The sequence below is a fragment of the Rana temporaria genome, chromosome 3, assembly GCF_905171775.1.
Source record: "Rana temporaria chromosome 3, aRanTem1.1, whole genome shotgun sequence".
NCBI classification, from domain to species: Eukaryota; Metazoa; Chordata; class Amphibia; order Anura; family Ranidae; genus Rana; species Rana temporaria.
Window position 1 is genome coordinate 229,591,683 of NC_053491.1, and position 27,115 is coordinate 229,618,797.

The 27,115-nt window shown below is 41.0% G+C and overlaps 1 protein-coding gene across 3 annotated transcripts in view; it reads left to right on the forward strand.

Moving 5' to 3' along the window:
• UNC5A (unc-5 netrin receptor A) overlaps positions 1 to 27,115 on the forward strand; it is a 571,376-nt gene that overhangs the window by 336,895 nt on the left and 207,366 nt on the right. For all 3 annotated transcript variants that reach the window (XM_040344399.1, XM_040344401.1, XM_040344402.1), the window contains exon 3: positions 26,283 to 26,426. In XM_040344399.1, coding sequence (XP_040200333.1) covers positions 26,283 to 26,426 — 144 coding nt within the window. The remainder of the gene's footprint in view (positions 1 to 26,282; positions 26,427 to 27,115) is intronic.

Consider the following 27,115-nt stretch of genomic DNA (forward strand, 5'->3'; position numbering starts at 1 on the left):
TTAAACGCCGCCCTCTTCTCCGCCCATGGCGTAAGAATTCATCTTTTCCACGCCCATAATCTCTGTGGGAAAGGAAAGATGGCGATGTCACACGAGCGGGCACGATGCTCTCATGCCACAAGTGAAGGGACAGAGGCAGGGACGTCCCGATCAAGGAAAAGAAGATATAAAGCCACTAATATGCGGTTCCAGGAAATGGTGGAGTTAGTTTACATCATGCGAAAAAAGGACTATGATGGTGAATTAGGGCCATACAAGACCCCTAACCGCCGAAAGGCACATATTATGGACAAGGTGGCGAGGAGAATGCAGAGGATGTTTGGGATCACCAGGTCCAAGGAACAGCTGAGGAAACGATGGTCAGACTTAAAATTGAGGGAGCCACATCAGATGAAGAAAATACTTAAAATTCTGCGTAAAAGTAAGTAAATATATATTGGGTTTGGGGGGGGGGGGGGTGGTGATTGTCTGCAATAATGTGTTGCCATGTATATTTCACCATCTGCCTCCTTGGCCTGCTTGTAATTTTAAAGACATGTTGTTATTTATTTTTTAGAACATAAATAACTACATATTTACAAACAGTGTTCTTAGTAAACAACGTAACATCACATAGTTTCTCAGAAAGGCTCGGTTATTCCAGGAACAACACACCTGGACATGGCTCACTGGCCAAAAACTTTGTTTGTAAACATTGTGTAAAAGCTAGTTCTATAAAAAAAAAGAAGGAGAATGGGAAAGGCAAACAGGATTCATTCTAAAAACAGTGGTAATAAAGCAGATGTTTTCACATCTGCAATGCAGAGCACCTGTGTCTCCCCAAATCAAAAATGGGTTTTGGTAGGGTATCCCAGAAATACAGTTTAGGGGGGACATCCATGTGTGTCACTTTGCTAAAAAGGGGCAGGATCAGAGCTTGCCATATAGAAGTAATTGCAAAATGTAGGTTTGGTGAAAGATAAAAGTAACTAAATGAAAGCATCTTCTAAGCAATGTGTGCGATTTATGCTCTCCAATATCTGTGTGCTGATGAGTCTACATTTTTTTTGGTTTATTTCAGGGGAAAGAAGTCGCCAGCATTTGGAGGAGGCAGAGAGGGCCAGACAAGGCCAAAATCTGCCATCTCAACATGTGGAGGAGGAGGAGGATGTGGAAGGAGAAGAGGATGTGGAAGGAGAGGAGGATGTGGAAGGAGAGGAGGATGTGGAAGGAGAGGAGGATGTGGAAGGAGAGGAGGAAGGAAGAAAGGAGGAAGGAAGAGAGGAGGAAGAAGTAATTTTGGACTTAGAAGTCATAGCAGATGAAGGGCAAGTGGCGGAAGAACAATTTGGCGAATTGAAAGAAGGTGGATTGATGGATGAAGGAGGAGTCCAAGATGATGGGGAAGTGGTGGAAGAAGGAGGAGTGATTGAAGATGATGGGGAGGTGGTGGAAGAAGGAGGAGTGATAGAAGATGTCGAAGAGGTGGAAAGGAGAAGCCCATCAGGTCAGTGTCACCCTAGCTTGATTCCAAAAAACATATGTAGATAGGCCTCATTGAAAAATAATATTGTAAATGCCATTTTTTTTTGGTTGGTTTAGGGGAGGAGGATGGTGTGCCAAGATTTTCACGTGCAAGTGCTGCTATAATTATTCAGCAGGTAATGGAGTGCAGCACTGAAATGCACAATATGCGTGAAAGGATGTTTCTCATGGAACAGAATGTAACAAATGTCCTTTTGGAATGCAGCACGGAAATGGACAATATGCGGCAAAGAATGATGGTAATCGAAGCAAATTTTAAGAACATTATTGACATGATGGGCCGTGTCAAAGACTGAAACACCCCCCGCCCATCCCCCGCCCCCACAAACATTTTAACAGTTTGAATAATGAATACGCCAAAATTTGAAGATACACACACAGTGTGCCAACATGTGCTATCTGCCATCACAGAATATCTAATGTCTGTGCTTTGTGGGTCCAACCCCCTCCTCCATCCTCAAGTAGTTGAGAGGAAGGGTTTGCTCCCACAAAACACAGACATTGATCACCCATGATGTCAGATAGCACATGTGGCCATTTGTCTGTTGAACCAATGACATTTGGCGAGTTTGCACTGAATGTGTGTATCTTCCAATTTTGGCGTGTTCCAGTGTGAAAGCACACCATGACTGACTGCTGTTGTGAGTTTTTATATTTTTTGAATTTGATTTTGTTACTTTTTGACCATGTTGAACATTTTGGGATACTATAAAGTTTAGACCATAAAGAATAAACAACGCCAAAAATTATTTTCAATATATATATAGAATTATAAATCTCTCTAATCACTGAATTTAGTGAAGTAGAGATTTGACTCCAAATTCTCACCCAAAAATTTTGTTTTAGAAAAACACACCAAAAACAAGAAAAATGGTTACAAAATTATTGTTTTTTGTGCCTAAAAAATATGGCCAAAAATAAATTTAAGGCGGTAAACACCCCACCAAATATAATCTATATATATATATATATATGTAAACAATAAATCTAACTATATTTGAGGAAAAAAAAAGTGAACTTGTTAATAAATGTATAATCTGCATAATATTTTTGGTTGAATTACCTGAAAAAAAAAAAATTTTTTAAAAAATTTTGAAGACTCCTAAGTACAAAAGCAGGGAGTAATGAAAAAAATCAAAAAATTTTTTTGGGGTCATGAACAAGCAAAAATAAAAAAAAATTGACCTCAACATTTACAAATGGAGTTGCTTCTTATTTCTAGACTCAATACCCTGTTTGTAGATGAGTGAATACTGTGCAAAATGTGGTTAGTTACTAAAAGTGGAGAAATCAATTATGCATTACAATTGAAGAAGTTAGTTAGAGAACCAGGAAGACAGAAAAAGAGAAAAAGCATTAATGACAAACAACTGTATAAAGTCCAATGGTCTAATTATTTATTATTTTTTAGAATATTCCTTTCTTTGGGGGCCGAATTAGAAAGAAATATGATCTGGCATAGCAATGGCCCCCCGACCCATGAAGTACTCAACATATTTGTCGCGTACCTCACGAGCTGATTGGGGGGCCAAGCCAGCGCGACCAGTGTCCAGCCCGGGAAGGGGATCTGAGGGTAGTCTTGCCTCAGAACCGATGTCGGGTAGGTACGTCTGGGAGTGCCTGCGTAAAAAGTTGTGCAAAATGCAGCAGGCAAATACAACGGTGTCCAATTTATATTCCGCCAGATGTATCGATGTCCTGAACAGGCGGAACCGGTTGGTGAGTATCCCAAAGGCATTCTCGACTACCCTCCGAGCCCTGGCCAACCGAAAATTAAACACACTCCTCTCTGAGGTGAGGGTCCTCTGGGGAAAAGGCCGCATGAGGTGAGGACCAAGCCCGAAAGCCTCGTCCGCTAGGAACACAAACGGAAGTCCTTCCACATTATCTTCATCTGGTGGCAATGCCAGACCACCAGCTTGGAGACGATCATAGAAATCAGTCCGTGCGAACACTCCCCCATCAGACATCCGGCCATTCTTCCCCACGTCCACATATAGAAACTCATACTGTGCCGACACCACCGCCATCAACACAATACTATGATAACCCTTGTAATTATAATAGTAGGACCCCGAGCGGGGTGGGGGCACAATGCGGACGTGTTTCCCATCTATTGCTCCACCGCAGTTTGGAAAATCACACCGCTGGGCAAATTGGGAAGCCACAGACTGCCATTCCTGTGGTGTGGAGGGTAGCTGTGGGGACAAACAAAATTAGAGATTTAGTACTTTGTAACAAATACATCCTACAAGCATCCTTGTGACAGTTCACAGTATTAAAATTGCATTAGAAAAATGTGCATGGAGAATTTGGAAAATGAAATATATAGGGCCACTTCATTAAGAGACTCCACAGCCCTCTGATGGGGACAATAAAAGTTTGAAGGGGGGGGGGGGGGGGAAAAAACCCCAAAAAGTCCTGTTTGAAAAAATGGCAAGGTGGGTTTGTCCCTAGGATAGCATGCTGGACAGGTTAATATTGGGTAAGGGACAAATATGCAGGTAGGCCAAGAATAAAACATGTAAAGCTGATATCAACATGCATAGGGAGAAAAGCTAACGTTAGTTAAACACACAGCATATCTGGGAAAATAAAAATAAAGTTAGTTGGCCACATTATTAGAGCCAGGAAACTTACCTTAATATACTCCTCATGCATAACTTTGATGATGGCAGCACACGTGTCCGGTATGATGACCCCAAGCGCCTGCGGAGAGATGCCTGTCGAGAACTTGAGGTCCTGCAGGCTCCTCCCAGTCGCCAGGTACCGCAACGTGGCAATAAGCCTCTGCTCGGCCGTGATGGCTTGGCGCATCACAGTGTCCTGCCTCGTGATATAGGGGGACAGAAGATCCAGCAGACGGTTGAATACGGGGTCCGTCATGCGGAGAAAATTCCTAAAGTCATTAGGATTATTCTCCTGGAGTTCCCTAAGCAGAGGCATATGTGAGAACTGGTCACGCTGGCGCAACCAATTCTTGGTCCAGAAACGCCTCCGCCCCCTGTTTCTGGCCAAAGTACTGGACAAATGAACATATCCAGCAGCCATCCCATAAACAGCACCAACTCGCGAAAATTGACGCTGCTGCTCCATCATGGCTTCAAACCGGCCGGCTGGTCAGTCAAGAACACACTGAAACAGAAAGCACTCGCAAATCCAGCACTACCTGCGACAAACGCGTGACAAACAGATACGAGCGCACAGGATGCAACTGCTAAAGCAGAAACAACCTGCTTGCCTATAGCCGAATGACAACTACGTTACCGCAAGCACACGCACTGAACCCGTGAATACACGCTGTCAAAGCCTGGAGACCGAGAAGCGCGAATCAGCTCTAACCAAACCTTCACTAACACGAGCAAACACGTAACTAGCAAAAGAGGAACAGAGGGCGGCGCCATTAACTTTGGTCTTCCCCTTTATAGTGACGTCGTACGTAGTTTACGTGCACGCGTTCCGGTACGACGGGAATTTGGTCCGCTGGTGTGTACACGCCAGCGGAACAAAACACAAATCAGCCTTGTACGCCGGAAACTGTCGGGCAGACAGTTTCCAGCGCACAGATCCGGTCGTGAGTACAAGGCCTAAGATATACAGTAATGTGCAAAAGTTTTAGTCAGCTGTAAAAAAAAAAACTAAATCAAGAATGCTTTTTAAAACAAAAGTGTCTATAGTTTATTTTTTAGCAATTACCAAAATAGAACGTAAATGAATGGAAGCAAAATCCAAACAATATTTAATGTGAAAACTGACCACCCTTTGCCTTCAAAACAGCATCAATTCTTCTGGGTACATTTGCACACAGTTTTTGAAGGAACTCAGAGGGTGGGCTGTTCTAAACAACTTGGAGAACTAACCACAGATCTTATGTGAATGTAGGCTGCCCCAAATACTTCTATCACTTAATGGAATCCCAGACAGACTTGATGATGTTGAAATCAGGGCTCTTTGGGGGCCAAACCATCACTTACAGGACTGCTTGTTCTTCTTTATGATGAAGGTAGTTGACACTGGCTGTATGTTTTGGGTCCTGCTGCACAATAAATCTGGAGTCAATCACACGCCCCCCCTGATGGTATGGCATGATGAAGTATCTACCTGTATTTCTCAGCATTGATGACACCATTGATCAGGCAAAGTTGAGGACTATAGACGCATTGGTTGGCCAGGGAAACCGAATGCAGCAGATAAAAGATTAGTGGTAGCTGGTGGTCAAATGTTTTTTTTGAGGGGGGGGGTGCAAACAAACTGGAAAAAAAATTGGAGTCACTATGCCCATCAAACGCAGCCGCTGTGCCCATCAAATGCAGCCGCTGTGCCCATCAAACGCAGCCACTGTACCCATAAATTGCCGCCAGTGTGCCCATCAATTGCTGCCACTGTGCCCATCAATTGCCGCTACTGTGCCTCATGCCCCATCAAATGCTGCCAGTGTGCATCCCCCGCCCGGCACTTACCTGTCTCGGGTTTTGGCGCTGTCCTCGACGCTCCGAGTCCTCAATATCTTCTCCCGTCCTCTTCTTTGATTGGACGCCTGATAGGCGTCCAATTACAGTGCCTGTCGCTTCAGCCAATCAGGTGACATGTTACCAGACCCGAGCACCTGATTGGCTGAGAGGCGGGTCAGTGTTAGGAAAGCGATTTGTTCGCTTCCTAACACAACACTGAGTAAACAGGGAACACACAGCATTGCGCCTGCTGTTTGGGCTCTAGATCTTTGCATTCAGCTCATGATAAATAGGGGCAAACACAAGAGTGTTTTGTTTTTTAATTTTGTTCAGTGTACTTCCGGACCAGCCACCGCAGGTTGGCTCCCCTGCACGAACCACCGTGATTGTATGTCAGCCACTTTAAGAGGCATGGGGGCGTGCACGGCTCCAGAGCCGATGCGCATGGCCGGAGGCCGCAACGTCTGCTGGCCACCTGTGATCGCTCCACAGAGAGACAGAACAGGTATCTGTCAATGTAAACAGACAGATCCCCGTTCTGTCAGGAGAGTACAGAGGAATCTTCTGTTCCTAATGATCAGAAACAGCGATCTCTCTCCTCCTCCAGGCAGTACACTCACTCCCCCCACAGTTAGAAGCACCTCCCTAGGGAACACTTAACCCCTTGATCGCCCCCTAGTGTTAACACCTTCCCTGCCAGTGACATTTATACAGTAACCAGTGGCTATTTTTAGCACTGATTGCTGTATAAATGTCAGTGGTCCCAAAAAAGTGTCAAAAGTGTCTGATCTGTCTGCTGCAGTCCCTTTAAAAATCGCTGATTGTCATTACTAGTAAAAAAAAAAAAAAAATAGAAATGTCATAAATCTATTCCCTATTTTGTAGAAGGTTTAAATTTTGCTCAAACCAATCAATATATGCTTATTGCGATTTTCTTTACCAAAAATATGTAGAAGAATACATATTGGCCTAAACTGATAGACATTTTTTTTATTATTTGGTGATATTTATTATAGCAAACAAAAATTTTTTTTTTTTTCAAAATTGACGGTCTTTTTTTGTTTATAGCGCAAAAAATAAGAACCACAGAGGTGATCAAATACCACCAAAAGAAAGCTCTATCTGTGGGTAAAATGGACACAAGTTTTGTTTAGGTACAGCGTCGCATGACCACGCAACTGTCAGTTAAAGCGACGCAGTGCCGAATCGCTAAAAATGGCCTGGTCAGGAAGGGGGCAAATCCTTAAGTGGTTATGGTCCACCCAAATAGTATTAAATGCATTTTTTTCGCTCCACTTTTTTGACGCCTCTGTTTCTTCTTCTTGTGTCCTTCCATTCTTGTCCCCAAACTTCGGGTTAAGAGCATGTCTTATGCATGGCAGTAAAAGCCAGTGTGTGCACAGTTGGGACAGCTCTCATGTCTGTAATTTGCCAGGTGCATGTGCAGTGCAGCTGCTGATCTTCAGTAGCACTGATGTTGTGCCCATTGGCCACATGCTCCATAACACCCTTAAAAATACAAAGCAATGCTCAAAATGTTCCAGCCATAGCGCCTACATTGCACAAGAGAATATACAGGAGAGCTTCCAACTGCACACATGCTGGCTGACTCCAGCACCAGCTACGCTAATACCCATGCGTCTGAGAAAACTTCTGAGGAAACATAGAAAACATAGAAGACTTTGGGATTAGGCACAACCTGGGAGACCCCAAAGGAGACACTGGTGGCCAAGAGCAACCCTACAGGTTGAATTTGGAGATTTGGAGAAAGCTGAGGGCAACATAGGGTGATTTCTTGAGATAAGAACACATACTTGAGTAGAGTTTTGTTTTTTTAAACTAGAGTTTAGTGCCCCTTTAAAAAGTTTATAAAGGATTTTTTTTTAATCTTAATAGCTTCCTTTACCTTAATGCAGTGCTGTTTTCATGTCCTCATTGTTCGTTTTTGCTCTCAAGTTGCTGTAATTCTTCTCTGATCTCCACACTTCCTGGTTGTCTGTTTCCTGATAACCACAGTACTGGGAGCTTTCTCTCTGTGGTCACTAATCAAGAAGGTGTGATTACTGTGCGTCTAAAACCCCTCAGCACCAATCAGTTTCGTTTTCCAAACCATCACTGCCCTGTATTGGCTCTGTGCTCTGTACATCACAGCAGCAGGAAACAACATGCAAAAACGAAACTAGAAACTGAAGATACATTATATGATTGATTTTTATCTATTTTTAATAGTTTTTAAAAGGAATCAGTTAACTATTATGTCTCTATACCCTGTAAACAGTCATTTAAGTAAAAAAAAATGTTTCCTTTACAACTCCTTTAATGATGTATTAACTAATACATTCAGACACTGGACTGTAGATTTCAAAGAAAGCCACACGATGCCACAAGGATAGGCTGTTCATTCACAACTGAAGCACCACCATATGTGCATGTGCTTTAGTAAACCAGCTGTGCTCCCAACATCAATACACACATATATTCATAGAAATGTGAGGTTTTCCTTAAAGACTAGTTTTTGCTCTGTATCCATATCACACAAGTACCACAGACCGCGTTAATACTGCAACCCTAAGTATTATTAACCTCTCTTTTCTTCTAAGATGCTGTGCCTTAAAATAGTATTTGCCAATTAAAAACAAGCAGCTCTCAGCTTCAGCTGAGTACATGCATTTTCAGTTGCCTATGTGAAATCAAAGAGTGGCAAAACTCACACAGCGTTTTTTAACTAACAAACTCAGCATGGAATTTGTGACGTTTCACCATCTATTATTTCTCTTTTAACACATAGATATTAAGACTAGGAATCCAGTTTACTTCATAGGGATGGTAAATTTGATGTGAAAACTCTTTGCAAAAAAAAAAGAAAGTAAAGGAATAAGATTTTGTTTTTCTTTAAAGGGTAACTCCACTTTTCTGTTTGTGTGATTGGCTCACCAATTTTCCCCAGAAGTCTGCCCTAAGATACAAGTCAGATTTCAGGCATCCCCTGCAACAAAAATTTCATTTTTGGTGAGATATTTCCAAAAGGAACATGTCTAAAGGGAAGCAGCTTTCCTCATTAGTGCCCTGCAGGTTCCATAGCTGATTGATAATTATGAAACCACTGCCTTTAGATCCACTAAGCACAGAGACACAGTCAAACACACAGTGATTTCTTCAGAATAACAAAAGGTAGGAATCTGCAACAAAGGTTGTTATAATCCTTGCAATGTACATAGATCAGTCAGAGGGGAATGTTTTTTTCTCAACAAAAGTGAAATTATGCTTTAACATTATTTGCCGTGTAGTATACAACTTTTATTTGAAGATAACTTTGTTAAGAATCTTTTCAGTGTGTCTGTAGTCAAAACTTTTTTTAAGACCCAATTTCTAATGGTCTCCTATATCGAAAAAAAAAAATTTTTGCTAGAGATAAATTTCAACATCTAAAGTGATCTATATTCTCTATGTGTAAGCTGATTTTTTTTTGTTTAGAAAGCCGCTATCATAGTGATGCTTTGTCTGCTACTTCCACTGGAGAACAGTGCAGTCTCCTGTTCTCCTTCTGCCTGACCTAAAATGCATAATAATGTAAAAAAAAAAAAAAAAAAAAAGTGATACTAAGCAACAAAGAAAATGTTAACATGTAAAATAAGTAGGGCTGTTACTGATTAAAATTTTCGTGTTCGATTAAACAATTTTTTTAAATCGATTAATCGACTAATTTCGATTAATTATAACACACATACATTTTTCGGTTCACCAAGATATAAAGTCCCCACTGTAATATCCACAGACATCTCCCCCACTGTAATATCCACAGACATCTCCCCCACTGTAATATCCACAGACATCTCCCCCACTGTAATATCCACAATCACTCCCACTGTAATATCCACAATCTTCCCCACTGGAATATCCACAGACATCTCCCCCACTGTAATATCCACAGACATCTCCCCCACTGTAATATCCACAGAGATCTCCCCCACTGTAATATCCACAGACATCTCCCCCACTGTAATATCCACAATCACCCCCACTGTAATATCCATAATCTCCCCCACTGTAATATCCACAGACATCTCCCCCACTGTTATATCCATAGACATCTCCCCCACTGTAATATCCACAATCTCCCCCACTGTAATATCCACAATCTCCCCCACTGTAATATCCACAGACATCTCCCCCACTGTAATATCCACAGACATCTCCCCGCTGTAATATCCACAGACATCTCCCCCATTGTAATATTCACAATCTCCCCCACTGTAATATCCACAATCTCCCCCACTGTAATATCCATAGACATCTCCCCCACTGTAATATCCACAATCTCCCCTACTGTAATATCCACAATCTCCCACGCTGTAATATCCACAGACATCTCCCCCACTGTCATATGCACAATCTCCCCCACTGTAATATCCACAATCTCCCCCACTGTAATATCCACAGACATCTCTCCACTGTAATATCCACAGACATCTCCACCACTGTAACATCCACAGACATCTCCCCACTGCAATATCCACAGACATCTCCCCACTGTAATATCCACAGACATCTCCCCACTGTAATATCCACAGACATCTCCCCACTGTAATATCCACAGACATCTCCCCACTGTAATCCACAGACATCTCCCCACTGTAAGATGGTCCACATCTCCCCCACTGTATAGGAAGATTAGTGCTTGCTTAGTCTTACCAGAGAAGCCGGCCGAACACATGCAGTTGAGGCCGGTGATGACGTCAGCGCGCTGCTCTAGGTTTACCTAGGCTGCTCCCGGGTGAACCAAGATGGCTGCTGCTCCGGGAGCTAGGCCAAAGCCGCGGCCTTTCCTATGGCCAAGGCAGCAGTGGAGCTCCGCGGATCACGTGGTGTGCCGATCCGCATATGGTGACCCGTTTGGATCACGGATCATTTACAATCCATTGCACCACTAGTACCGATCAAAAGAATTTTGATAGATCAAAAAAAATTACGATTAATCGAGGAATTACTCTTTAATTTCCACAGCCCTAAAAATAAGCTATGTTAATTTAGAGGACATTTTAGATATAAATGCTTTAACCTCCCTGGCGGTATGATTCTGTCTGGAATTACGTACCAAAAGCGGTACAATTATTTTGCAAGGAAATTGGCGTTTTATACTGTAGGCCTGTAATTTTTAGAAATAACTCACTTAAATCTGACCAAGCAAGAGTCTTGTAGGCATCCCGGGTATGATTTTTTTTTTTTAAACAAAATTATAAATTATAATATAATAAATAATTATAAATAATTATAACAAATAATAATATAATTATAATAAAAATTATTCAATAATGTAATCAACTCAAAATCACTGAAATTTGCAGTTGCAGAATTGTCGCTGTCATTATTTTATTTTTTTTATGACGAATTTCCCCGCAAATCGCTATCGCACATTTCTGCAAGTGATTATAATTTATTATCGCTGTTTTCTAGCTGATCTAAAACCATTTTTGACATAAAGGGACACTTTTGGACAATCTACAGTTTTTAGGCAGAAATTACATTTTTTATTATATAAAAGTACATGCAGGGCACTGGGCAGACCACTAGGGACAAGGGGGTGTGTATTTTTTACATACAGTAATGTAATCTATAAGATTACAGTATACTGTATGTAAAGTGTTTGTTTACTTTTTTGAATTTGGCGCCGTTCTCCGTCCCCGTGCGTCGTAACGTCGCAGGGAACGGAGATCGGCGGCACACGGGGACTGTGAATCGAGCGAGGAGGACCCGCTCGCTCACACAGCGGGTGGCATCGCTGGATCCAGGGACAAGGTAAGTAAACCAAGCCTGTGGATCCAGCGAAAGGTAAGCCCGTCCAGCCCGAGCGTGACTCGGGTTTACCGATCCTAACATGAAAAACCAACCCCGAGTCACGCTCGGGTTTACCGTCAGGGGGGTTAATGCAGTTATTTGTTTCACATAAACTTAGTGCTTTAAAGCTGAACTCTGGGCATGTATACGATTGTTAAATAGACAAATTAATGTGGTTTTGTAATTATTACTACTTACATTTTTCAAACTCAAACAGTGTAAGTAGCTGATTTGATTTGGTATCAGTTTTTGGATTCCCTGTCAAGCATAGTTACATTGTTATTCTGCTTAGGCCTCGTACACAGGACTGAGAATCTCGTCGTAAATGAAACGTAGTTTTCCTCGTCGAGTTTCTTGTCAGGCTTGTCGAGAATCTTGTCATTCTCAAACGCGGTGACGTATAACACGTACGACAGCACTATAAAGGGGAAGTTCCATTCCATTGGTGCCACCCTTGGGGCTGCTTTTGCTAATCTCGTGTTGCCACGTGTTAGTAAAAGTTTGGAGAGAGACGATTCGCACTTTTCAGTCTGTTACAGCGTGACGAATATGCTATCTCCATTATGGATGCTACTTTTACCGAAGGCACGCTCCCGTCTCATACTTTATTCTGAGCATGCGTGGATTTCTAAGCATACACACGAACGTGTTTCTCATCGTAAACCAGCCCGACGAGAAACACGACGAGGAAATTGAGACTCCCGGCGAGAAAAAAAGAGAGCATGTTCACTTTTTTTCTCATCGAGATCCACAACAGTTTTCTCGATGAAAAACATACACACTACCGTTTTTCTCGACAAAAATGCTCTGCCAACATTTTTCTTGATGGATTTTGCCGAGGAAAACAGTCGCGTGTACGAGGCCTTCGTCATGTCTATCTATTTCAACCAATAAAAGGGAGGAAAAAATATCCTTAAAAAAAATGAAATACAATCCTATATACACAATCCTATACCCACACCACAGTTGTTCCAGAGGATGGAGAAAAAAAAACAGCAAAGCATAATCCAATTTGCTCCAGCAAAGCTGAGCTGGAGTGTGAGAGGAAGAAGCACTGCAATGATCCAATCAGTTCATTTGCTGACAAATACTCTGACAGGAAGATAGAGGAGAGTGACAAAGAGCTTAGCTAATCAGACTCGGGCTTGCCTCGCTGCAGCAGCAGACAAAGTTACTTACCTTGTCCCTGGATCCAGCGATGCCACCACGCTGTGTGAGCGAGCGGGACCTCGCTCGATTCACACAGTGTCCTCCTGTGCCGCTGATCTCCGTTCCCTGCGACGTTACGACGCACGGGAGCGGAGAACGGCGCCAAATTCAAAAACGTAAACAAACACATTACATACAGTATACTGTAATCTTATAGATTACAGTACTGTATGTAAAAAATACACACACCCCTTGTCCCTAGTGGTCTGCCCAGTGTCCTACATGTACTTTTATATAATAAAAACGGTTCTTTCTGCCTGCAAACTGTAGATTGTCCATAGCAACCAAATGTGTCCCTTTATGTCAAAAGTGGTTTTAGAGCAGCTAGAAAACAGCGATAATAAATTATAATCACTTGCAGAATTGTGCGATAGCGATTTGTGGGGAAATACGTCATAAAAAAAAAATAATGACAGAAACAATTCTGCAACTGAGCAAATTTCAGTGATTTTGAGTTGATTACATTTTTGAATAATTTGTATCAGAATTATATTATTATTTGTTAAAATTATTTATAATTATTTATTATATTATAATTTATAATTTTGTTTTTAAAAAAATGTCATACCCGGGATGCCTATTAGTCTCTTGTTTGGTCAGATTTAAGTGAGTTATTCCTAAAAATTACAGACTTACAGTATAAAACACCAAATTTCCTTGCAAATAATGGTACCGCTTTCAGCACCTTTATTCTGAAAGAATCATACCGCCAGAGAGGTTAATGCAGATGGTCTCCCTGGGATTTTAGAACACTACCCATGACACACAAAAACATCAGCCTATATTGATATTCTGTAAATGGAGGGTATTACTACGCTAACGCAATAAGTGAAAAAGAACAAACAGCTGCTACATAAGAATGTGACAACAATTCAGAATGAAGGATAGTTATAGAATGTAACACTAAGAATAGTGTACAATGTGCTATGTACCAATAATTAATAAACAAATAATAACTAAGTGATGAAAAACAATCTCAAATATAACAATCATGTATATAATGAGTGAGGACACAAATTTAACAGTCCAAACAGTGAAGAAGTCCTGAGGTAGACATAAAAATCCACCACAAAATGTTTTTTGCTTCGAAGTAGAATACAGTGGCTTTGACAAGCATGTAGAGTTTCAGGGATAATATGCCATAGATCAAAAGTAAGGGGTGTATACTCTTACCGGAAACAGTGGACTCGCATGTCAGTGACAACCAGTCAGTCAAGCAGGGGTACCCAAATCGGCAGATCTCCAGAGCGATCCAAGGAACCAGAGGGACTCCAAGAGTGACTCCAGAGAATCGTGCAGATAACCACCAAGCTGGAACTCAGATGACCAAACTGGACAACCAAAAAACTGGACAGCCAAAAAAATTCTCACCGGGGGGATATAGAAAGAAAAAATGCCTCCATATGGTGTAGGTCAAGAAAGTTTTTTTTTTATTTAAAAAAAAACAACATACATCCGTAAAGATTAAAAAGTGTTATCACAGAATAAAAAAGCAATATGGAAAGCAGTAAGCCAAGAATTTTTTGGCTGTCCAGTTTTTTGGTTGTCAAGTTTGGTCATCTGAGTTCCAGCTTGGTGGTTATCTGCACGATTCTCTGGAGTCACTCTTGGAGTCCCTCTGGTTCCTTAGATCGCTCTGGAGATCTGCCGATTTGGGCACCCCTGCTTGACTGACTGGTTGTCGCTGACATGCGAGTCCACTGTTTCCGGTAAGAGTATACACCCCTTACTTTTAATCGATGGCATATTATCCCTGAAACTCTACATGCTTGTCAAAGCCACTGTATTCTACTTCGAAGCAAAAAACACTTTGTGGTGGATTTTTATGTCTACCTCAGGACTTCTCCACTGTTTGGACTGTTAAATTTGTGTCCTCACTCATTATATACATGATTGTTATATTTGAGATTGTTTTTTATCACAAAGTTATTATTTGTTTATTAATTATTGGTACATAGCACATTGTACACTATTCTTAGCACTACATTCCAATAACTATCCTATATTGATATTCTGCCATGTTGCATTTTATTTAAAAACTTCACAGCTTTGTTTTTTTCAATCCAGGCGTTATAGCACAAGTTGGTGTGAAACGAAGCGTTCAAACGTTCATAGTTAAAAGTTCCTGCCCAGCATGAGGTATTTTACACCGAATTAACATTTTCTGCATTGCTTAGTATAACCTATTTATTTTATATTAATATGCATTTCAGGCCAGGCTGAAGCAAAAGAATTTGAGACGGTATTGTCCTTCAAAAAGGTGGTGGACAAAATGTCACACCTATAAAAGAAACTTAATACAAAATGTCTTTTGATGTTAATAAAAAAGTTAGCTAAAAAAAATTCTCTAAAGCTTTATTTATATTACTTGCCTATACTGTAATGAAGTTTGCTCCATGATGTACACGTTGTTGAATTCCCTACAAGGCTGCACTGTCCTCTTCCTGTTGCTGAACTACCAGCACTGTGAGGGTTAACAGCTTTGGGTTCCTGGGCTTAGCTGCACTAAAGATGATCCAAATGGAACATGACCGCTCTTGCCCTCTCCTCCATTGAGAAAAGTTCTTTCACAGCCTGTAACATAATCTGTGAGTGATCAGACTCTCCCTCACTCACAGATACAGGTAGCGTAATAAATTTACTTTTTTTAATGGAGGTGGGCAGGAGAAGGCATGTTCCTATAGGACAGTGATGGCAAACCTTGATCCCCCCCCCCCCCCAGATGTTTTGGAACTATATTTCCCAAGATGCTCACCTATACTGCAGAGTGCATGAGCATTGTGGGAAATGTAGTTCCAAAATATCTGGGGTGCCAAGGTTTGCCATCACTGCTGTAGGATCATTTTTATTGAAGCTGAGCATGGAGACTCAAAGCTGTTATCCTCAAGGAAGAGGACAGAGCAGCTCAGCAGTGGAGATTTTTACAGAAACCAGAGATGCATCGTTACATGTAAATAATGTAGCTTTTTTATATAAAAGATCTTTTAGAACATTGCATATTGCAACAATGATGGCCCCTTGAACTCTAGTAGAAGGGAGCCTTAATTTTACAGGAATTAAATAGGATGTGAGAATTTATGTATTCATGTATTTTATGAATGTGTTTAATTATGGCATGTTGGGGCTTTTGTATAAGGGGGTGGTATTTAACCACTTGGAGACCACTGTACGACTATATATGCTGGCAGAATGGCATGCTTGGGCATATGGACACATATATATATATCCTCCTTTAAGAAGAGGAATTGGGCTACCCTACCTGCGGACGCCCATGACACCAGCTATAAGAATCGATTACATACTGTATATTACAAATATTCACTCTGGAAAAGAGGCACTTAAGAGGCAATATGATTACAACGTACAAATATATAAAAGGCTACTCTAATAACTGTTATAACTTCCAACCTTAAAAATTGTTCTTTACTGTTAGAACACTAAAATTGTGTAAATCACTGACCTCGAAGACGAAGTACTATCTGAGAATGTTGGCAACTTCTAAAAACTTTTAGATATCTTCCTCAGGAAGCAGAATATACAGGTCTATGGGTTAGAAAACAAAAATAACACACTTCTACACACAAATAGGTTGTGGACCTGTGTCTTTTTCAAATAAGGACACCTACCTGTCCAGGGCGTCCGCGATGTCGGCACCCGGAGCCGAGCTATTGCTCGGCTCTTGGGTTCTGCCCCTGCCATCTTCGGTAAGGGGATCAGGAAGTGAAGCCTTGCGGCTTTACTTCCTGGTTCCCTACTGCGCATGCATGACTCGCGCTGCGTGATACCACCGGTCCCTGCTGTCTTTTGGGACCTGTGTGTCTCCCAGAAGAAAGCGGGGGGTCGAAGGAAGTGGCGTATATACCCCCGAGGGTGGCTCAGGTATCTATGCCCAGAAGTGGGAGCAAAATACCTGTATTACACAGGTATCTGCTCCCCCTGCCCCCTAAAAGGTGCCAAATGTGACATCAGAGGGGGAAGGTTTCCGAAAAGCGGAAGTTCCATTTTTGGCTAGAACTCTGCTTTAAGAACTATATAAGCAGTTAAAGCACATCTAAAACCCCAAAATAAAAATGTTATATACTGTATTGCAGTTAGCTTACCAGTATTTTCGATGTGGTGATTGAATTTCATTTATTAGGATAAGAATATTTGTGCAGAAAATACCTTTCAATCTTTCCATAAATAGTGTCCTTGTCATTTCCTGTGAGCTGAAAAGACAGCGTAAACAATGTTATTTCTCTTTTGTAAACTACTAGTCCCATGAATTCACCATGTAATGGAGATAAACAAAGACAGACATGTTTGAAGTGCAGCCTGGGTGACAACCATGGCCTTTTTCATAGATACCACTGAGAAGTGATTGCAGACACAAAGGGACATAAAGTGCGTTATTTGCAGGATTATCCAGGGAAAGGGAAACAAGCTTGAAAAAAAGATAATTCCGCCACCATATCTTTAGACTGGTAAGCTATAATACATAAAACGTTTGGTTTTGGGTTTATAGTGTACCTGTGACTGGCCCCAGCCTGATTGTTTGCAATGTTATTCTGATGTTCACCTCAATAAAGCTAAGACCTTGCCTTCTTTCACCTGAATTGGTTTCTGAGTTTTTATTGTACAAGACTACTGTTATCATGCAAAGCTGTATGTTTATTTTTTCAGCAGTCGAGTAACCCTTGTTATTTTTAAGCATACATTCATGGGCGAGAGAACTTGTATTTTTTTTAATTTCCTTGTACATAATTAGATGCTGTGTTCATTTCACATCTATTCACTCTTCAGTAATTTAAGGCCCCATGTTTTACCCCAGAAATGACACTTATTGCTGACATAACTTGCACTGGGGAACGTTCCAAAATAACATCATCGATGTTCCTGTACTAGGCTTTGAACATCTTAAAACCTTTTAATGTTGTCTGCCTTTCCATGGTAATATAGGATAAATGTGATGAATTTAAATGCCAAGTCTTCACAGCTGTACCCACAAATAATCCCGGGAAGCCATCAGAGCAAAAAACAAGATTTCAAAACAGCATGTGATGGAGAGAGAAGCAAAAAACACGCCCACATTGCACAGCTATGGTAATGCAGTCATGGAGACTATTTTACAAAAATAAGGGTATCGGACCAATTATTATTCCAGGAAAAAACTTCAGACACAACATCTTTTTCTAAAATAGAAAAGAAAAAACCTTCTCTGTATTGAATGTTGATAAAGTTTTTTTTTTTTCTTTTTTTTTTTTTTTTTTTAAACAAGCTAGTAGGAACTCTAAAGCACTTTAAAGGGGCAAGAATAAAAAAAATCGAAATGCCCAGCGAACAGTCAAATACAGTTTATATATCAACTGGAAATCTGAATCTCCCCTTACTGTGGCTTTTTGGCTTAACATAATTAATCAGGCACTCCCATTGTACAAATTGATTTGGGACTCATGGGTGAACTCGGACCGTACTATACCACCCGTTATTTAAAGGGTCACTAAAGGATTTTTTTTTTTAGCTAAATAGCTTCCTTTACCTTACTGCAGTCCTGGTTTCATGTCCTCATTGTTCGTTTTTGCTTTGAAGTAGCTGTAATCCTTCTCTGATCTCCACACTTCCTGCTTGTCTGGCTCCTTATGAAAAAACTCATGCAAGCTTCTCACTGTGGTCCATGATCAAGAAGGTGTGATTACTGTGTGTCTAAAACTCCTCAGAACCAATCAGATTCATTTTAAAAACAAACACTGCCCTGTGTTTGTTTGTTTTTGTTTCTTTGTGTCTCTGTACTTCACAGAAACATGAAACTAGTTTAAAAACTAAACTAAACTGCAGGCACATTATATGATTGATTTTTATCTATTTTTGATCATTTTTTAAAAGGAATCAGTTAACTATTATGGGCCAGACTCACAAAGAAATTACGCCGGCGTATCTATTGATACGCCGCGTAATTTCAAAATTCCCGCGTCGTATCTTTGTTTTGAATCCTCAAAACAAGATACGACGGCTTCTGGGTTAGATCCGACAGGTGTAAGTCTTCGTACGCCTTCGGATCTAAGATGCAATACTTCGGCGTCCGCTGGGGGGCGTTTTTCGTGTTGGGTATGCAAATTAGCGATTTACGACGATCCACGAACGTACGCGCGGCCGTCGCATTTTCTAACGTCGTCTGTAGTCGGCTTTTTCCGGCGTATAGTTAAAGCTGGTATTTTGCGGCGTATACATAGAATTTCCATGTTAAATATGGCCGTCATTCCCGCGTCAAAGTTTGATTTTTTTTTTTTGCGTAAGTCGTCCGTGAATAGGGATGGACGTAACTCACGTCTAAGTTAAAAAATTACGTCCTAGCGACGTCATTTAGCGCAATGCACGGCGGGAAATTTCGGGACGACACATGCGCAGTTCATTCGGCGTGGGGACGCGCTTCATTTAAATGAAACCCGCCCCCAACCCGCCCAATTTCAAATCCGCTGCCAGAAATACACTACGCTGCCGTAACTTAAGGCGCGAACTCGCTGAGGATTTGAATATACGACAGGTAAGGTATGGCAGCGTAGTGTATCTCTGATACGCTACGCCGATGCAATTGTATGTGGATCTGGCCCTATGTCTCTATACCCTGTAAACAGTCATTTCAGCAAAAACATTTTTTTCCTTTACTGCTCCTTTAAGGTATTGTTTGGAGCTAGGACCAACTTGCTGACTTTATTGATTGCTGTGCATATTTACATTGTTTTGCTAGTAAGCGGAACCTCATGTCTTCAGCTGTGTCTTTGTCAAATGTTCCTTTACCAGTGTAACAAATTGACATTCTGTCCCATAGCAAAATGTTGATGGGACCCCCCAGGGATCTGTCTTTGTGACACCGGACAATGTCCCATGGCACAATAGTGTAATTATAAAATCTTAGGTCTTAGGTGTTCAGGCGCCCTGTGCGAGCTAATCCTGTGGCGCCCCCCCATCTTCACCCCTCGCCCCCTGGTCACCTAAACATACACAAAGAGGAAAAAAATATTTGTAACAAATAATTTGTTTTAATTTAACTTTACATTACACAGCACCCTGCATCTCTGGACCCCTTTACATTACACCCTGCACCCCTTTACATTACACAGCACCCTGCGCCTCTGGACCCCTTTATATTACACAGTACCCTGCATCACTGGACCCCTTTACATTACACAGAACCCTGCAGCTCTGGACCCCCTGCATGTTACACAGACCCCCCTTCAGTGCAGACCCCGCTTCAGTGTATCCACCTTTTCAATGCAGACCCCCCTTTCAGTGCAGACCCCCCTTCAGTGTAGCCCCCGTTCAGAGTAACCCCCCTTCAGAGTTGCCCCCCCCTGTCCAGTGTCGCCTCCCCTGTTCAGTGTAGCCCCCCTCATTCAGTGTAGCCCCCCCTGTTCAGTGCAGCCCCCTGTTCAGTGCAGCCCCCCCCCCGTTCAGTGCAGCCCCCCTGTTCAGTGCACCCCCCCATTCAGTGTAGCCCCCTCGTTCAGTGTAGCCCCCCCGTTCAGTGCAGCCCCCCTTCAGTACCTCAGATCAGTGCGGCAGCACATGCACAGCAGGTCCCCTCACCCTGTTTACACATAAACAGAGAGGAGGGGGAGGCGGCTTCACTCAGCTGTGCCTGTGTGACATCTGGGATTGCACAGACAGGCAGCTCGTGGCCGCAAGAGGAGGGGATGGTAGGTGCAGCGGTGTCACCCTGCACCCCCCCCTGAACACCCCCTCCCCCTCGCCACTGTAGCTAGCTCGCCTCTCCCTGCCTGAGCCAGTGTGCCACTGCCTAAACCCTCGTCGCTGCCACTGTGGGTGTAATACAATCGCGGAGGGAAGTGCCGGTCTGACACCCCCCAGTGTTTGGTACCCGGGGCGCCCCCCCTTAGTACACCTCTGGATGGCCGCACGGCGCCCCTGTTGCCCATGGCACCCTGTGTGGCCACAAAGCTCGCACACCCCAAAGGCCAGCCTTGAGTGACCTCCAAGGCACTAATGGGGATATGAGTGGTGAGACTCTAATCCCTAAAATGGCTATGCATGTCATATAGTTCAACCTGTAACAGTGTGGATAGGCAATAAGTGATCATAAATGTATGCTGTGCATGTCAGGTGACTCTAAATAATGACAGTGTGCCGAATCATGAATAGCTACATAAATCTGAGATGACACAAATGCATAACCATTTAAAGTGCTAAGTGCTAAAATAAATGATATAGAGTGCTATGTGCTAAAAAATAATGAGTACTGTTTAGTAATATACCATAAACTGACAGAAGAAAATACACACGCCGGGGGCCACGGAGGCACACTGACATCCAGGGGGAGGACGCTCAGAGCCAACACAGTTAGAGGTGTGGAACTACAAGCACCATACCAACCTGTGTATCACGGCTGCATCTATGATCTGTCACCCCAGGATTTTGCCTCTATCACTCTGCCCCTATGAGTATCTGAGTGGTTTAAATCGCAATAGTAGATCTCGTTGTTCTATCTATTCATTTTTTAAACCGACCAGGGGAACGTCTTCACTCAGAACCCTGCGGATCTGACTCCCGCAGGGGGTTTTAGTTGCGACTCGGGCAAGCTTACGCCCAGCGACAAGGTCCAGCTTTCCTCTTCCCTTGCTCGTTCTCATAGGTCTCTGCTGGCGGGACTTGATATTCCACAGTTGCTGATGAGAATGCATTATAGATGATTGCGGCGCCCAGTAGACGCTCATTGCGAAACGGCGACTATGTCGGCGACTAGCATCCAATTCATCTTACTGTCAATTGTACCTCATCTGTTACAGGGCAACCAATGATTTTATTCATTGCACTTTAATTTTTATGTATTTAAAATAAATTGTGATATTTTTCTATATAAACGTTATATCTTGAATTATTAGCTCACCTACCCCTAACACGACACACCACAAAGTCCTGTTCTACTTATACGGTATTTATACCTATTCAGTTTTTCGTTGTCTTTTTGTTTTAACCATTAAGGACTGGTGCAGTACTGTCTGTGTTGGAAACCAACCACACAAACCTTCTGCAAGAAGAAAATATATATAGATAAACAAATAACTCATTACGCCACTGGTTAGCCAGGAGCTGGTGTGCAGTATTTTTATTTGTTTTTACTGGTGTTTTACAATAAAATGCAATTTTGGTGCTACACCATGGGAGCCAATTCTCTTTTATTCTGAGGTTACTGGATATTTGCTGGAGCAATTTTTTAGATGTTTTGGATTCTCTGTGGAAACGTCTGGATATAGCTGACCGGTGAGCGGTGGAATAGGAAGTTGGACACCTATGAGATCTGACCTTATACGCTGAACACCCCTGTAGGGGTGACTGGAGCTGGTGAGTGGGGACCCTTGTGGGGGAGCACCTGTAGTCACTTCAGGACCTTTTGTCGCGTTAAAGCACTCCTCACTGCGGGATCACGCACAGATTTGGTTGTTACACCTTTGGAGGTTCAATACTGGACTATTATTGGACAATTTATTTATTGGGCCTTCTCTTCCTTGTGGACACACTTATGTGGTGTGGTCTATCACTTTATTTTGGATTATTTATTTATTTATCTATATATATTTTCTTCTGTCAGTTTATGGTATATTACTAAACAGTACTCATTATTTTTTTAGCACATTTATATCATGTATTGTAGCACTTAGCACTTTAAATGGTTATGCATTTGTGTCATCTCAAATTTATGTAGCTATTTATGATTCGGCACACTGTCATTATTTAGAGTCACCTGACATGCACAGCATACATTTATGATCACTTACTGCCTATTCACACTGTTACAGGTTGAACAATTTGGCATGCATAGCCAATGTATATGATTGTATCATTCACATACGGTATATATTTAGGGATTAGAGTCTCACCACTCATATCCCTGTTAGTGCCTTGGAAGTCACTCTTTAGGGTTAGGCAGCGCCAACACCCCCATATTTTTGGATTTTATTTACTTTAGCATCTCCGTTTGGGGGATTTCTATTAGGGGGGGGCTGCAGCCTTTTCTCATACTTCCTAAGCGCGGGTTTATTTACTACTTTTATTAATAGTGTAATTATGTCTAACATAATGGCGTAGATTTACTATTTACTTTGCAAGGGAACCCTAAAGGCCACACACTAACTGTCAAAATACTGCAGATTCCCCCCAGATTACAGGTTGGGCATCAGGCACTATACTATATACTACACTGATCAGAATATGCTTTTTAGATTAAATGAATACGTTGAACACTGTTTTAAGTTATAGGTTATTGTACCATTTTGTTGTACAGTAAAGAAAATACATTTAGCATTTTACACTTCTTACTTTTCCTTCAGCAAAGTTCACAAGATGTGTCTGAGCTGCAAAGATGGTGGCAAACTGTGCAGAGAAACCTGGTCTACAATGCAATGCAAGATCAAAGAATATTTATTCAATTACTATGATTTTGCAGGTTATACTTTTCCACACTATACTTTAAATTCATGAGATTTATTTTATTTATGCTGCTCCTTCTGTAATCCTCTTCTCTCTATTTTCTTGTTTCCTTTTCATAAAACAAGTTGGTTTAAATCTAATACTTCTTATAGAAGAGTACACCTTACCTGCCACCAATTCCTTTTAAAATGTTTTCTGCAAATCTGGATTTTAAACCCTAACACTAAAGCAAATGCAAAAGAATCACTACTTATTGGTATGCTTATGTGAAAATGTATGCATGTGTAATACAAATTTTAGAACCATCAGATAACAAAGGACATCAAATCATATGTGTCAGAAATAACATGGTGTGTCCCCATGGCAACTAGTTCAGTTCTCGTTTTATTATTTCAGACATTGGATTGTAGAGGCCCAGGGTTCAGTCATCTGCCACCTTAAAGTAGAGTTTTCCATTGTGACCCTTTCCATTTTCAAACAAATCTATCTCATAACGGCATTTTTTACTTCTGTTCGAGGACTTTTGCAAAGACAGACACATGTATAGCTTTGAATATGTACGTGTGTGCATGCTGGCAAGAGCCCTTTGTTTCAAAAGTTCAGTACAGTATCTGCATACATAATGCCTATAGTTCCAGGAATTCAGAACATTTCTGGAAAATCCAGAGTTAGTATGGAATTAACACTATTCCATAGAATCCCAGACATGGCAAAAATTGTGCTATGCAGATTGCCCAATAACTTGATTCTTCAAATTCATGCTTAACAACATGGATGGAGGAATCTGTATGGTCAACAATTTTCCACCTGGCTGCTTCAATATTTAAGTTGAAGTTTGTGAGCCTGGTGGTACTGACAAGCCCACCGATAGCTCGAAAAAACCGCTGATCGCCGCCATTAGTAGTAAAAAAAATGTTTTTAATAAAAATGCAATAAAACTATCCCCTATTTTGTAAACACTATAAATTTTGCGCAAACCAATCGATAAACGCTTATTGCGATTTTTTTACCAAAAATACGTATCGGCCTAAACTGAGGAAAAAAAGTTTTTTTATATATTTTTGGGGGATATTTATTATAGCAAAAAGGAAAAATATTGAATTTTTCTCAAAATGATCACTCTATTTTTGTTTACAGCGCAAAAAATTAAAACCGCGGAGGTGATCAAATACCACCAAAAGAAAGCTCTATTTGTGGGAAAAAAAGGATGCCAATTTTGTTTGGGAGCCACGTCGCACGACTGCGCAATTGTCAGTTAAAGCAACGCAGTGCCGAATCGCAAAAACTGTCCGGGTCCTTTACCTGCATTTTGGTCCGGGTCTTCAGTGGTTAATGTGTACCCTTCTCCTTACTAATACCTTTTAATAATGAGATCCTTCGGATGCTTTGGAAGCTCTCTACGGACCGTGGCTTTTGCTGTAAAAATGTCAGGAAAGACCTACTAGAACATCTGAACTTTATTTGGGGTTAATCAGAGGCACTTTAAATAATTCCAGGTGTGTACTGGATCCTATTTAACATTGGGGTGTACACACTTATGCAACAAAATTATTTTTGTTTTTTTATTTTTACTTCCCCCTAAAAGATTTGAGTTTGTTTTTTAATTAAGTTGTACAGTTTATAGGTCACATTAAAGGTGGAAAAAGTTCTGAAATTATTTGTCTTTATCTAATTTTTTACATCACAGAAACCTGACATTTTAACAGTGTAGACTTTTTATATCCACTCCACTGTATATTTTAAGCCTTAACTTAGGACCTCACATACGTATATAGGCAGTTGAGTTTTTGCAATAGCATCTACATGTTATGATCATTGGGTTTTTGCATTAAGCTGGCATATTACATTTCACAATATTCTTATAGTGCATCTTCATGTTTATTATTTATATCTTCGTGACCCTTCTTAGCATCTGTGATGTTGACTTCCTTCTACAGGTCATGATCATAAGTATATCTAAACTCAAAACATGTTTTTTATTTGGATTATATATATATATATATATATATATATATATATATATATATATATATATATATATATATATATATATATATATATTTGGATAGAGTATATACATTACTGACTAAAACCGTTGTTTTATCTTATTATCTGTGTCCTGCTGGGGGGATTGTTTTCATGTTCTATTTTGAGGCACAAGTGACTTTAGATACATTTTCATTAGCAAAGAGGTGTAAAGGATTAATGATGTGTTAAGCCCCATACACACGGTAGGACTTCAAACAAACTTTTACGTTGATTTTTGTTTGAAGGGCGTTGGGCGGGAACACCCATAGCATACACCCGGCAGGACTTTTTCTGCGAACTTTCCCAAAATCACGTGATTTTTCTGCTCTTTACCGACCACCCTTTGGTCAACTTCTGCTATTTTTGGTTAATTTTAACATTGGTTCTGGGCATACGTGTTTGTACTTTGGACTTAAGTTTGATGGATTACTGTACACACAATAGGACTTTGCACCGTAGGACTTTTGCTGCCAAAAAGTTTGTCCGTTTGCAGAGCGAACATTTGTCCGATGAAACCCAAAAAAGTTTGTCCGATGGAGCGCACACACGGTCAGATTTTTTGAAAAGCTGCTCATTTTAAAGTTTGTTGTCAAAAAGTCTGATCGTGTGTATGGGGCTTAAGGAAGAATAGCCCATAGCAGCTACTTAGAAATAAACTCATAACTGATCCCAAAATTGTTTGGTGGATTCAGGAACTTATCTGAGTACCACCTTATGTAATACAGTATACTGTATATAGACATTAACTATAAACCTTTCTGTAGTTATACACAATACTGTTAGTGTCCACTGACATTCATTGTATCTTTATAGGTTTGCCGGTCATGGAGGTGAGGATTGAGATTTCAAGGCAGCAAGTGGAGAAGATCTTTGGACTGGAGGAATACTGGTGTCATTGTGTGGCCTGGAGCTCTTCTGGTACCTCAAAAAGTCAGAAGGCATTTATTCGCATTGCATGTAAGAAGTCCCTCATTTAAATTCATCCTAGCAGGTTCATGTAAGATTATATTGTTTTGATTAGAATTATTTGTCATAGCAGTTTTCCCCATATTCACTATTTTACCTGTGTAAATTATCTAAGTCCTACTTCTCCAAACCACTTTTTATGACAGAAGTTCACCTTATAATTTTGGCATAAGTGTCTTTGTTTCCTCCATGTCATAAATGTTTACTTTGGTGTGTATTTCTGATGTAACTTTCCAGTTTTACTGGTTGCAGTGGGTGATTTTTACAAAAGGGAATAGTACAAAATGGTATGTATTCCTGATGCCTTCTGGCACCAAATGCTCTGTCACACTGCGTGTGCAAAAGTTGTATTTAGCTTAATGGCCTGATACACAAGAGCTCTAGGCAAAATACAGGCTTCACATTGTGCTGTGTCACATTAAAATAAACACAATCTGTAACTTCTGCTCGTGTTGACAAGGTGTTTCGCATTAATTTCTTTTGATTTTCAGGACCTTAAAGATGCTTCTTTATTATGCATCTAGGTTTACATAGCCTTTGTGAGGATTATTATCAAGGCTAATAACACATGATCTAGGGCTGTGCGGATGTACATAGTCATTGTTGAGTATGCAGGAAGGTGTCTTTCTGATTTTTAATAACACATGATCTAGGGCTGTGCGGATGTACATAGTCATTGT